The sequence below is a fragment of the Microcebus murinus genome, chromosome 19, assembly GCF_040939455.1.
Source record: "Microcebus murinus isolate Inina chromosome 19, M.murinus_Inina_mat1.0, whole genome shotgun sequence".
Lineage (NCBI taxonomy): Eukaryota > Metazoa > Chordata > Mammalia > Primates > Cheirogaleidae > Microcebus > Microcebus murinus.
The window spans coordinates 44,117,929-44,131,969 of NC_134122.1; the positions used below are offsets into that span (position 1 = coordinate 44,117,929).

Below are 14,041 nucleotides of genomic sequence, written 5' to 3' on the forward strand. Positions count from 1 at the left end.
ATGGATATCATTTGGCAAAGTTTGAATCTTAGAAAAAAAAAAGGATTAAATAGGCGAAACTAGTTCAGAGTGTTTTGATAAAATATTTTCAAATACTGTTTCACTTCCTTGTATTCCAAAATCAAAAGTTTTAAAGCATATCATGTTTTAGTGAGAACATTACTATTTCTGGATAATTACTACTACTGAATTTTATAGCATAGTTTTGAAAATTGTATACAGTGACAAAATAGAAATCAGTAATTGAAAGTGAAAAAATCAGAAAGGTGAATATAATTCCAGTAATTTGTTATCAAAATGATTTAGACTGTATGTGTCATTTGGAATTCAATGCTATGAAGCATTTCCTGAGAAACGTTTCGGAAACATTCCCTGAGATTGAACGAGTAGGAGTGGCATTTCTGGCACTATTACTGCACCTGCTCCAGGAGATACAACACAAGTAGTGCATCCGAGAGAAAACTGGAGGGATGAGTCTTGATTTAATGGACTGAAGAAGGGCATTGGAAGTTGACCATAGGAACCAAAATGACGTCTCGGTAGGTGAGGAATAACGGAACCCTTCATTGGAATTGAACCTTTGTTTTAAATTATGAAAACATATATCAATTTCCATAAATAACCTCCATAAAAATTACTTACATACGACTAAATTAAAACAGGTTTTAATGACTTATCCGGTGAGATAGTTAAATGTTTTAATAGCATTTTAGATTATCCAGTATTTTAGGTAATCAGAATTCTTGATCAGTTAACACATTTTGGGGGAGTCACCTTTGAGGCAAAAAAACAGCAAATAAAAAGAAAAAAATGTGTAACCTGTACATATTCAAGAATAATGTTCTCAAACAATATCCTTAGTTTGGGTAGATTCTTCCTGATGCCTATATCTCTAACAGTTTCCATGCTTGAATAAGTGGCTGATACTTGTAATTCAGAGGCATGGCAATCTACTGAATAAAGGAAATGTTAAGTCTTCTCTGGTACAAAGTACTTGAAAAAGTGGGAGGACATTTTAGCACTCATGCTATGAAGCCACACAGAGCTGGTGTGGACTTAAGCACACTTCTTTCCAAATCTCAGTTTCCTCATTTGTAAGATGCAGATTACAAAGTAAAATAGAGCTTACCTCACATGCAGTTATTTATCACTATCTGATACTATATTAAATATATTTGTTTATGTGCTTATGGATCATTTCCTTCAGTATAAGTTCCATGAGGACAGGTAAAATAGTAACTGGCACATGGCTGCTGTTCAATAAATATTTGATAGTTGGGGCCAAGTTCAGTGGCTCATGCCTATAAAACCAGAGCGTTGGGAGGCCTACGTGGGTGGATCGCTTAAGCTCAGAAATTTGAGACCCTATCTCTGCAAAAAATTAAAAAATTAGCCAGGCATCCCTGTAGTCCTAGATACTTAGGAGGCTGCGGTAGTAGGATCACTTGAGCCCAGAATTTGAGGCTGGAGTGAGTTTTGATGGAGACACTGTACTCCAGCCTGGGCGACAGAGAGAGACTCTCTCTCTTTAATTGAAAAAAAGAAAAATTTGATAGTTGAATAAATGTTCAGAGTTATTTTGGGGATTGAATAAAATAATGGATGTAAAAACAGTACCTGTCTCTTTCTCACAAAGAATCCAAAATTATTAATGATTAGTGTTGTTATTGGGTATTATTATTAGCTGAAATATAAATAAAAATCATTTATATGTGAATTATATTAATAATACAACTACATATATGATGGTTTAAATGTATGTGTAGCATTTTAAATAATACCCTAATGCTTACTTCTTCTACCTTCTGCATTAAGGGTGATGTGTAAAGTTTTTCATATTGATAAGTAGATAAATGAAAAATACATTTAAAAGAATGTATATCATTACCTTGTTTATAATAGCAAAATAAATAAATAATTACTTTGTTTTTTGATAGAAGTTAGGGAAGAAGATCATTGCACATCAACATAATAGATTATGCATTCATTAAAAATAAAGAATATACTCTGGGCGTGGTGGCTCATGCCTGTAATCCTAACACTCAGGGAGGCCAAGGTGGGAGGATCACTTGAGGCCAGGAGTTTGAGACCAGCCTGAGCAACACAGTGAGATCATATCTCTACAAAACAATAGAAAAATTATCCGGGTGTGGTGGTATACACCTGTAGTCCCAGCTACTGAGGAGACTGAGACTCAGATCGCTTGAGCCTAGGAGTTGGAGGTTGCAGTGAGCTATGATGATGCCACTGTACTCTAGCCCTGGCAACAGAGTGAGATCCTGTCTCAAAAGAAAAAAAAATTTATGTTTATTAATATGGAAACTAGAATATATTGATTACAAATAGAAATCAGTTTATAAACAGTGGGTAGAGTATGAAACCATTTAGGCATAATTCTATCCCTCTCCCTTATATATATAGCTGTTAATACATCAAAATAAGATATAAAGGCTAAGGCATTAAAAGCTTTGTTCACTGAGTAGTAGGTAACTTGGAGCTGCTGAGCAGAGGAATGGAATACCTGAATTAGATTGTAAAAATATTCACCTGGCAATAAAATACTATCTAACTCCTTGAGGAGTATGAGAACTGAAAACCTAGATGTAATGAAAGTACTGCTGAAGAAACTTTGGTCTCAAGCCGTGGATATCCTGAGATTCAAGGTCTGGGTAAATCTATTACCAGAGTATGGTGTGTAGCTGTAATGGAAGCTGCAGCCGCTGGCAGTCCCAACAACTCCTGCTGAAGGTGCAGTGGGTTGGAGAGGTCACTTATCTCAGTAGTTTTCAACAAATGTGTAATGAGTCTATTTAGGACCCCTCCCCCAACACTTATCAGTAGTGAAAACAGCTTGTTTTAGGTCCTTTAAGGAACAAATCATTATCTAATTGATGGAAATGATAGAAACAGAAATCCACCTAAGTCACTTTAGTATCATGGACAAATGGACTTGAATAAGTTTTTGTAACCATACTGCTCAGAAGCAGAGGAGTCTCAGAATTCTGTATCTTTTATACCTATAGCTCACAAAGCCAATATAATTTTGACCATAACTTTTAACCAGTGGTGAAGAAATAAAAAATGTCTTCCCCAAACATGTGTGTAATAAAACAACTTGAAAGCAATTACAAAGCAGCAACTATTAATAAACACATATAAAGTGGTATTTTGTGAATTCGATTCACAAAGACAGAATTTAAACAAAGGAAGTATTTAAAACAGCAACAATTCTTGAGAGAGATCTGAGGGAGATGATAGACCTGGAATGAGTAGATGTGATGTAGGACAACAAAGGGAAGACAACAAAGGTGCACATTCCAACAGTCCCTAATTACAGGATGTGGTGCGTCTGTTAAGATAAGGAAGCTGGACTAGATGACTTTTAAGGTCTTATATTAAGCTCAAAATTTGTAGGATTCTACAATCCTCACATAACTTACAGCAGCTGCATTTACTTAGAGTGAAAAATATAAGCCCAAGCATTATAAAGGACTGTAAGAGATAGGAAAAATAAAGGAGAGTGGTCCAGTGAAAAGACTAAAAGCCCATTATCTGTTTTAAAATGATTAAAACTAAAACCAAACAATAACAAACCTGGAGCAGGGCTCCAAAGCTTAAAGTGACAAAAATGCAAGTATCTAAAGAGAGAGATGACAGACTATTAGATAAATCATAGACCAAACAGAAAATAGCAGAGGGCTATTGTGTTAGCTCAGGCATAAGTTGATCATTAACTAAAACCAGGGATCTAGGAATGGAAGCAGAGAAGGAACAGATATGAGAATAAGTATCAACAAAAAAGAGAAAGGAGTAGTAGTAAAGGTATACTTTCTGATACCAACAGAGGGTGATTTCACCTAAACAGTCACTGACCATATAAGGAGTTATGCTAAGGAAAGTTGTCCAAAAGTCATCATTTGGCATGTAGGAAGCTGCGCATTACTGCTACACTTGGTAAAAAATAAAATTCTACCCAGGACAAAAGAGAGGTAACAACAGGGAAGGCAGCTCAAGAGGAGAGACTGCATTCAATAATTTAGTTACATGGATATTTTACAAGTTATATTTACATAAGTTTTATTTAACATAATTTAAATTTATACTATTGTAAAACAACGTATTTAGTAGCTTTTCTTTATGGGTGAATTTTTCACATAGTTTTAAAATTTTGCATAGAATTGAACGCAATGAAGTAGTCTAACAAAATGAAAAACAGATTTGGATTTAAAAGCCTTTCAGACAGCAAGGGTGATTAAACTTCAATTTACTAAGTACTATGGAGACGTGTATATGTGTATGTGTGGTGTATGGGTGTGTATATCCTGCATGTGTAGTGTTTAACTTTCTGGGTTGTGTTTATATAAAGGTCACAGCTTTTGTAGAAACAATAAGGAAGTCTAACACTATTAACACTTATTGATGACATGTATTAACTTACAGCAAGCCCAAATGTCATGTGCATTTTAACACATTAATTGCCATGTGAGTTGTATTTAACTCATGCTAGTTTTGAGCCCAGGGCCTCAAGAAGCATATGTAACTCACATGTCTCTTCACCTTCAGAGCCATGGAACAATTTTTCAAGTTGCCATATAACTTGTGCAATAAAAAATAATAATTTTTTCATTAAATTAGGATTGTTTTGTTTTTGAGTTTTTATTCTATTTTTGTAATAAAACACTGTGGTCCCAAGGAAAAAATTTTTTTTCTGGTGTGGCAGTCTATGTATTAATCATGTGTAAGTCACCATCATCTGCCTTGACTACTCCCACCTGTGCTCCCCATTGCCTCTTTTGTTCTCCTTTAAACTCCTCTCTACATAGAAGACTTCTTTATAAAATAGAAGGCTGAGTATATCATGCCACCTACTTAAAAACTTCCCAATAGGATCAAATTTAAACTCTTTAACATGGCTGGCCATGTTATGTATGAACTGGCCCATGCTGCGCTCTGCAGCCTCACCTGGCATCACTCCCTCATCACGCGCCACATTCTAGCTAAATGGCTTTCAGTTCTCAGAACAAGCTCAGCTTTTCCCTGCCTGGGAACCTTCACATAAGCCATCCACTCTGCCTGTAACACTTTTCCTCTGACTCTCTACCTTGCTAACTCCTTTATCATCCTTTATGTCTATACTGCTATCTCATTTCCTCAGCGATCTCCCTAATTCCTGATGTAAATCAGGATGTCCTAGTATAATCTCTATCCCTACCCTCTACATTTCTCTACTGTTTCACAGTCTCTGCAAGGGCAGACTCTGTGTCTATTTTTTTCAACATTGTACCGCCAATATTTAGTATAGTGCTTGGCACATAATAGATGCTCAAGAAATAATTGAATGAGAACAACGCTGAAAAGAAAGCAGCAGAATAGTTCCCTCTGGGGGAAAAAACTTTCTTAAATTTTATAGCTTAACTTTTTAAACTAAGAAATATTTATAAGAATATAGGAAAGTCAAGCTATCTTTAATTTATCATTATTAAAATATTATTTCAATACTCACCAGCAATGCTTTTACGCTTCTGAAATACTGCATGATGGGGAGCAGAAGGTGACTGGGGTGAACCTGCAAGGTTTTCAGAGTCATGATTTGCGGTAGTCCTTATAAATTCCATCGCAGCCTGGAGAACTCTAAGTTGTAGTGCAACAGCCATATCTAAAAACAGAAGATACTAGAATGTTTTCAAGCTATGTGGTTATTAATTTTTTTATTGAACTGACCTCTATGTTAAAAATCTAAACTGCCAATATTTTATTAGACATAAATTTAAAAATTTTGATCAACATGGGTTCTTGATGGTAGTAAACATTTTTCAATTGTCTTTAAAACAAATTTTAAAGCAAATTTCCAAATGGCCACTATAAAACTTTCACTGGAAAAAATATTAGTTGACAAATTTATTTCATTATACATAATTGTTTCAAAGAACAGACTTTTTGTACAGAAGGCAAAAAGTTAAACCAGGAATTCTCACATCTTTCTGTTTCATACTCACTTTAACATTTGCCATTAAAGAAAACTAATGGGCATTACTATTCCACATAAACTTTTAAATTCTACTTGGTAAGAAAAATCAGTGGCTTCTTTCAATGATGTGTTGCCAGCTACTAATTACATCAAGGCATCGTTTTTTTTTTTTTCTACATTTACCACTCAAAAAGGCTTCTTTTCAAAACCAGTAGATATTATCACAGAATTAATGTTAAACTTTCAGTAAAAGAGCTTCTAAGAAGAAAGAGATTAGGCTCAAATAACATGTTTGGCTACTATACAACTCCCCCCAAAATCCATAAAAATTAAATCTTACTTTGTGTCCTCTTGTTTTTACTATTTTGAAGATATCCAAGTAGTACAATCAGGTCTTCAATAACCCTAAAGTATTGTGACCCTGAGGAACTGCAAGCATGAATTGTAACTGCTATGAAAAGCTGCTGTATATCACAAGCAAGCAATTTGTATTCACTCAAAGGAATGCTAAAAATAATGACAAAAAAAAAAAAAGAGAACAGAACATTTATAAGAAAAAGAACAACTAATTTAAGACAAAGACAACTGTTTTAAATTCCTATTCTACCAGTGTGTACTCATTCATGCAGTCATTTAGTATCTATTCATGCTTACTCTATGGCAAGTAACATGTAATACATGTTAGAAGTAGAAATAAGAAGATACACTTTTACCCCTGTCTAAAATATAGCTTTTCAGAGTACCAGATAGAGACACCACTATAAACAGTAAATGGTAGTAAGTGTAACAATAGAGCTTAACATGAGATCCTGTGAGAATACATAAGCAGCCCACACTAAGGGTGAAGACTTGTATGGGCAGGAATAGGATCATTCTGAAAGGATTTCTCAGAAAATGTGAATTTCACTAAATTAATTAACCTCTCTGAATCTCACTTGTATAAATTATAGTTATTTTAAGGATTAAAAGAAACAATGGATTTGAACATATATTAATCACTTATAAATAACCAATAAATATGAATTAGTTACTTCTGCCCCTCAATTTTAATCTTGATAATCTACCTCAGTGTGTGACATTAGATCCAAATACTTCTTTCCATTTATGTTTTCCAAATCAAGCAAGGGTTAGAAATACTACCTGTCTCAGGCCAATTAATAGAGTGGCATACAGGGACATTCAGTAAGTGTAATTAATTTTAAAACAAACAAAAAACTACTTCTAAAATAAGCCTGTAAGTACACTTCCCAAATTCTACCAATTTCATACATTGTATTATAATAAAGGCTAAGTGTTTTGTGGAAATAAAATACTTTGTATTTCTTTGCATTTCCCATATTCCAAGCACACAGACCCTAAATGTAACAGGTACCCAATAAAAATTGAACACAGTTGAGTACAAAGAGTTTCTCTTTGGCCTAGAGAATCAGTAAAGATATGCTTTGTTCTCTCCATAAAAGTACAGATAACATTTAATGCTTTAATGTACAAAAAGTTCTTCCTGATTATTCCAGAAAAAAAAATGTGCACCAAGATGGTGCTTTTGGAGATTGACATTTTAATATTATTCTAATACAAATATTATATGGTATATCACAAATACAGACACCAATGTACAAAATCTAAATAAAAAATCTAATCTCCCAACATACTTTTTAAAGCTGTTAATCTATTGGGTAGGCAGTCATTTGCCAACGTACTTTTGGCTATTAGAAGCTAATTTATGGTAGTAGATAGTTACACAGTATGCTAATAATAAGACAGCATGGCAAGTTCAAATTATAGGCTTTTGAAGTGAGATTCAGTCTCAATTCTATTTACTCGCTGTGGGACCCTCGATGAGTTACTATACCTAAACCCTCAATTTTCTATTCCTGATGGGGATAATAATTTTTATGGTCTATCGTGGAAGGCTGGTAAATATATTTGGAGCAGTTAAATTTATTCTACTTGTCTTCAAGTTATAAATACCTAAAAGCAGGTCATATAAATATTCTCTTCTTAACCAAACTTTGTTGAAAGTGATGAAATATATCTCTCCAAATTAATTTAATCTAAAATAAATTTTGTGGGAAAAATTGTTTAAAAGTATTATGAAAAATCAGATGCTTTAAAGTAACTTGTTACTAAAGTTTTCTCTTTCTAAAATATTTATCAGATATAATTTTAAATAATAATTTAAAACTTACTTCTTTTCTAATCCATTCAGGGCGGCTATTGTATTACATAACACATAGAGTAGACCATTATCCAGCAACATATCTGCTACCTTAGAACAAGAATTTAAAATTTGGAGAAGTAGTAAAAGAGCATTATGCAAGAGTATGTTGTCATATAGAGAGGTCTCTATTAGTCCCAGGATAGGAATGACAGACCACTTCTGAAACAGTCCCATGTTTTTCACATCTTCCAGATCAAATCTGTAACAAATAATATACAATTAAATACAATTAAGAGAACATTAGAAGCAATTAGTCACAAAATAAGGAAACTACAGGCTACTTTGTTAACTGGATTTTGAAGTTATAAAAAAAAGTTTATGGAGTAAGGATTCTTAACTTGTTTTTTAGATTATAGACCCCCTCCACTAAGAAGATAAAAGCTGGTGCTAGAAGTCCATCCCAAGATAAATATACAAACATTCAGATAAAACATGCATACAATTTCATGGCTTTGATTGATTCACCTCAATTTATGCATGGGCTGCTTATGTCCAAAGAAATTCTGTGTTAGGGGGCTCTACAACAATTCCACAGGAAAATTATTATTATTATTATTTTACATAATGTTTGAGAGAAAGCTAGTAAAAAGAGGTCAAACATAACTGAAGGAATCTTTGAGTTCCTGTCCCAATAATACTTGTCTTTGTGATTGAACAAAATTATTTAAGTATTTTATGCCTCATTTTCCTTATCTATCAAATATGTGAGATAATAATATGCCCTCCTTTCTTCTCAAAGCTGTTGTGAGAACCAAATAAGATAACACAGAATTGCCAGCCTGAGCAAGAGCAAAGACCCGTCTCTACAAAAAATAGAAAAATTGGCCAGGTGTGGTGGCAGGTGCCTGTAGTCCCAGCTACTTGGGAGGCTGAGGCTGGAGGGTCACTTGAGCCCAGGAGTTTGAGGTCACAGTGAACTACGATCAAGCCACTGCACTCTAGTCCCGTTGACAGCAAGACCGTTTCACAAAACAAAATAAAACAAAACAAAACGATAATGCAAAATTGCTTTGTGAAAGCCAAAAGCTGTATGCAAAGGAAAATACCAAAATCACAATAAATAAGTAAATTCCTCAATGTCCAAATTTATTTATCACAATAAGGAGACACATGTCTCTATGTTTATTATAAATAGAAATAACAGTTTGACTTTTCTGCCAAACTGTTGGTTTGGGAGAAAAATATTATTTTATTTTTGTACTTATTTGCTAACCCATCAGCATTACACCAGCTTCAAATCTCAGCAATCAGTAATTCCAGGTGAGGGATTTACTCTTTTCCCAGATAACCTGAGGGCTCTGAGGAGAGTGAAGAGTCCTCTATGGATCATTTGTGTAATCTGTCACTGAAAATATGCAAGCCACCTTTCTTTTCAGTTAACTTTCTCATGTTAACACAATATGCCAAATCCTAACTATCACTTCCTTTCATTTGATGCAGTATTTATTTGTTTCTAGTTTCGAGCTAGTGAATGAACTATTAAGGAAGAAGTTATATTATTAATAGAAAAAAAATCATATAGTAAATAATAAACTGATTCACCTGGAAAATTACTTGTAGTAGGTTTTTCCTAAAGATGACCAAATAACTTTTTTAAGAGTGAGTTCACTAAATTTTACATTTAAGACAAAAGATCCCTAATTATGGGGGAAGTAAGTACCCACTTACTCTTCATCAAGGCCAATACGTCGACCAAAGAACATTTCGATGAAGCACTCTAACAATTCCTGAGTTCCCCGATGAAGATACAATTGGTTGGCTAGCAAGGAAAATCCACGATTCTTCAGAAATTTATCTTTTTGTTCCTTAGATGCTCTATTAAAATATGCATCTAATAACTAAAACAAAAATTTAAGATAATTTAGATAATATATTAACATTTAATATACACAAATCAGACAGGAATCACACTTGTATTTGTAAGTTATTAAGTTCATCTGTATAGAAGAACATAGAAATCTCAAAAAAATACCACCTTCGTAGCAAAAAAAAAAAAAATGAACTTGTCTCTGACTACTGTGGCATGCTAATGATGACCCTACTATGGGGATCTTAGAATATCTGTGGCTAATTCTAAAGGAAAAAAATCAGCACACTATGTTCTCTCTGCAAATCTACGTATATGTATGTAGACTAGACCTCTATTTCTAGACGTCTTGACAGATTATTTATCCTGAATATTGATCTGAATTTCCAACCCTCTCTAGTTTCTTAAATGCAACATTTATAACATCAAATTAACTACTTTTCCTTCCAAACCTACTTCTTCCATGGTTCCAATCTTAGAGGAAGTGGTCCCATCATCTAAAGGCTTAACTCACTTTTGGCTTTTTTATTCCTGATTCCCCACATGCAATTATGAAGGTACCCCTCCAGTGGTACCACCACTCCAGTGAACATCTTCAAATCTGTCTGTCTTTTGACTTACCACTACCTCAGACCAGGAAGTCATCTTTTCTTCCCTGAACTACTTACTGAGCTAGTCTGCTAACAGAATATTTCCACCTCTCTCTCTCCTTCAATCACTCCCTCACAATGGTGAAAGGCCACTTGTCTCCAAACACACATCTATTTACTGTCCTACTTAAAAAGCTTCCTAAGTTTACAGTATAATACAAAGTACACCTTCTGCGTGAATCTTTCTCTGCTTCCCCTATGCTCAATTCTTCTTTATTAATTACTGCCATTGCAGCACTCATCACAGAATTTCTTGCATTTTACTTAGCTGGGTATATGACTCTCTCCCCTACCAGACTATAACTCCTTAAATGTGAGAGCTTATGTTATTCCCCTTTATATACCACATTGCAACTAGCCCAGTATTTTACATATAAAATTGGAGCTTAATAAATACTGGGCTGAACTGCGAGTGATTAAACAGTACCTACATCCAAATGAAAGAAAATGAGAATCTTTAAAAGACCATTCCAATATTGGGTTGTGTTCTAATAGAAACCATTCATATAAAACATTCATTCAGTCAACAATATACTCAGTACCTATTATATGCTAGATAAAAGATGCCTACCCTCATGTGGGACATTAAAAAAACAATTACACAGATAATTTAAAAGATAATTAGAGGATATAAATAGGATATATGATACAATAAATAAAGAACAGGGCTAAAGGAAAGTGATTTTGATAAGGTAGTCAGGGAAGGACTCTCTGGAAAGGTGACGTCTGAGCTAGACCTGAAGTAAATGTCTAAATTTGATATTACATTGCAGAAGAGATTTCCAATGAATCATGTATTCCCTGTAATTTTTACAAAAATGGACTAAGTGTTGGGATATGTGGATTTGTTGATACATTTTAGAAACATATTGATATGAATCAATATATGAAGGATTTAAAATTGAATAATGCAAAAATATGAGTAAGAAGTAAGAAACTGTATTAATGCATTATTCTTAAGTATAAAATAAAGCTTTTTGTCTACTTGAACAATATATATTCAAATTTTAAAATTACACATATATTTATTTTTCAGAACTAAAACAATATATCTCGTATTTGCCCTTACTTTTATCACTCCTTGTTGTATAGCTGGTGATGGGTGGTTAACGAGGACCAAAAGTAAGTCTGCTTGAATAAGTTTGTCCATCACATTCTCAAGCATCATATCAGGTAGGATGAGAAGAACTCCACGTAAGAGTTCATATAATCCACAGCATATAGGTACCAAACAGTCTTCGGTTACACTAAAACAGAGACCAAAAAAGTCTTACTAACACAATATCAGGGAGAAAAGTACATGATTACCTTGGGAACTCTGAAGAGCAGTAATAACTTTTGTTGTTTTCTGAGACAGAGTCTCACTCTGTTGCCTGGGCTAGAGTGCCGTGGCATCAGCCTAGCTCACAGCAACCTCAAACTCCTGGGCTCAAGCAATCCTTCTGCCTCAGCCTCCCGAGTAGCTGGGACTACAGGCAAGTGCCACCATGCCCGGCTAATTTTTTCTATATATATTTAGTTGGCCAATTAATTTCTTTCTATTTTTAGTAGAGACAGGGTCTCGCTCTTGCTCAGGCTGGTTTCAAACTCCTGACCTTTAGTGATTCACCCGCCTCAGCCTCCCAGAGTGCTAGGATTACAGGCGTGAGCCAACGCACCCGGCCAATAATTTTAATATGTGAATATTATATGTGAACAAATGTGTTCACATGTGAATATGTGAACAAATATGCATAATGTTTAAGAAATGATTCCTAATTTAACTGTAATTAACAAATTTACCATCACTTTTTATCACTGATTTTTCAGACATATATTCTACTACTAAATACTAAATACTACTCTAGTCTACATCTATGATGTCTAATACAGTAGTCACTGCCACTTGTGCTATTTACACTATTTAAAATTAAATTAAAAATTCAGTTCCTCAGTTGCACGAGCAATATTTCAAGTGCTCAACAGGCATATGTGGCTAGTGCTGACTGCATTGGACAGCACAGATAAAACACATCCATCATTGCAGAAAGTTTCATTGGATAGTGCTACTTTAGATGTTATTGGAAATAATAATAAACTTTATCAATTCTCTGAACTGAAGAATTTTTCTCTAATAACTGTAAGGAATTAAATAAACTACAAGATATTCTTTTCTTTGAGAGATATTTATGGTTTAACTTTATCTAGTATTAAAATGAGGAGAAAAGCACCTTTCTGTTTGTTATTAACAGATCTGTTGTATTATAAGAGGTGACACAATGAAGACATTTCTAGAAATGTAGAGATTCTTCAAAAAACATTAAAAATGGGGGGGAGTGTACACAAAAATACATGAGTACCTCTGAGCACTTGCAGTTCGGTTGTAGTTTGACTCATAACCAAGAGCGAAAGCAAAGTTTTCCCAATCATCAGTGTTCCTATCAACAAGACTCGGCCAACGGCCGATGGCTGCAGATCCATTCTGTGAAGGAAAAGCTAGCCCAAGGCTTGCAATAGTGCTCTGGCTCCGCTGGAATGAGGCCAGTCCCTTTAGGTAATCAGGTCGGCGTGGGCAAGACTCATCTCCAGGACTGACGTCCTCTGGTCTGGGTTCTGCCCCCAATTCCTTATTATCTACTTTGACTGCTGGAAATCCAAACGTTCCTTTTGGGACATCACTGACAGAGGCTGGGGCTGAGAAGATAGCTTCCACTTCACAAATAGTTTTTGCAGACTCGCAGCTACTGATGAATGCATCCTCTTTGCCTTTTTTCAGTGTGTCAGAACTCCCCAAAGGTTTTTCTTTTTCTGGTTGGGTAGCAACATAAGTATCTGCAATATTTTGTAACTTGTCGATACTACAACCCAAACTTGCAGTCAATTTCCGTGGCTGTATTCCTGGTGAAGAAGTAGGAAATGCTGGTAGGCTTCTAGAACGCAGCATGTGGGCAGCCATTTGCCGTGGAATAATATTGAAGGAATTGTTTCCTGGTAAGAGGAGATAAAAACATACGACTTAAAAATCTATTAAGTGAGACCACTTCTCTTCGCTACAAATGACAACCATAGCAATAGCCCATTTATCTAGTACTGTTAAAGAATCCACACAGGTTAATTTTCCTAGTAAATAATGTGTAGAATTTCCTAGTAAATAATGTGTAGAATTCTTCAATGCCAAAACTTTTATTTTAACCTCTTTTTATTAGACTCTTTCAAAAACATATGTCTTTTTTTCCTCAATTTAATCAATGGCATTTATGAAAATCCTACAATTATCATGCAAAAACTTATGTCTTTTCACATGTCTTTAACAAAATACTGTATTGACTAAATGATTCAAAGCCACTAGGATTAATGGTTCTACTGTAGGGAAATTAAGTGAATTAAGTGAAACTTAGTTTATCTCAGGCTGGCAA

General features: G+C 34.5%; 1 protein-coding gene across 5 annotated transcripts in view; it reads right to left on the reverse strand.

The window, feature by feature from the left end:
* The window catches only part of LYST (lysosomal trafficking regulator), a 408,790-nt gene that overhangs the window by 74,455 nt on the left and 320,294 nt on the right, over positions 1-14,041 (reverse strand). For 4 of the 5 annotated variants that reach the window (XM_075995487.1, XM_075995488.1, XM_075995490.1 and 1 more), the window contains 7 exons: positions 12,986-13,613; positions 11,716-11,893; positions 9,858-10,027; positions 8,158-8,388; positions 6,309-6,475; positions 5,504-5,656; positions 420-578 (listed from right to left, as the gene is read on the reverse strand). In XM_075995487.1, the coding sequence (XP_075851602.1) occupies positions 420-578; positions 5,504-5,656; positions 6,309-6,475; positions 8,158-8,388; positions 9,858-10,027; positions 11,716-11,893; positions 12,986-13,613 (1,686 nt within the window). The remainder of the gene's footprint in view (positions 1-419; positions 579-5,503; positions 5,657-6,308; positions 6,476-8,157; positions 8,389-9,857; positions 10,028-11,715; positions 11,894-12,985; positions 13,614-14,041) is intronic. The other variant, XM_012738284.3, reaches the window with a different exon arrangement.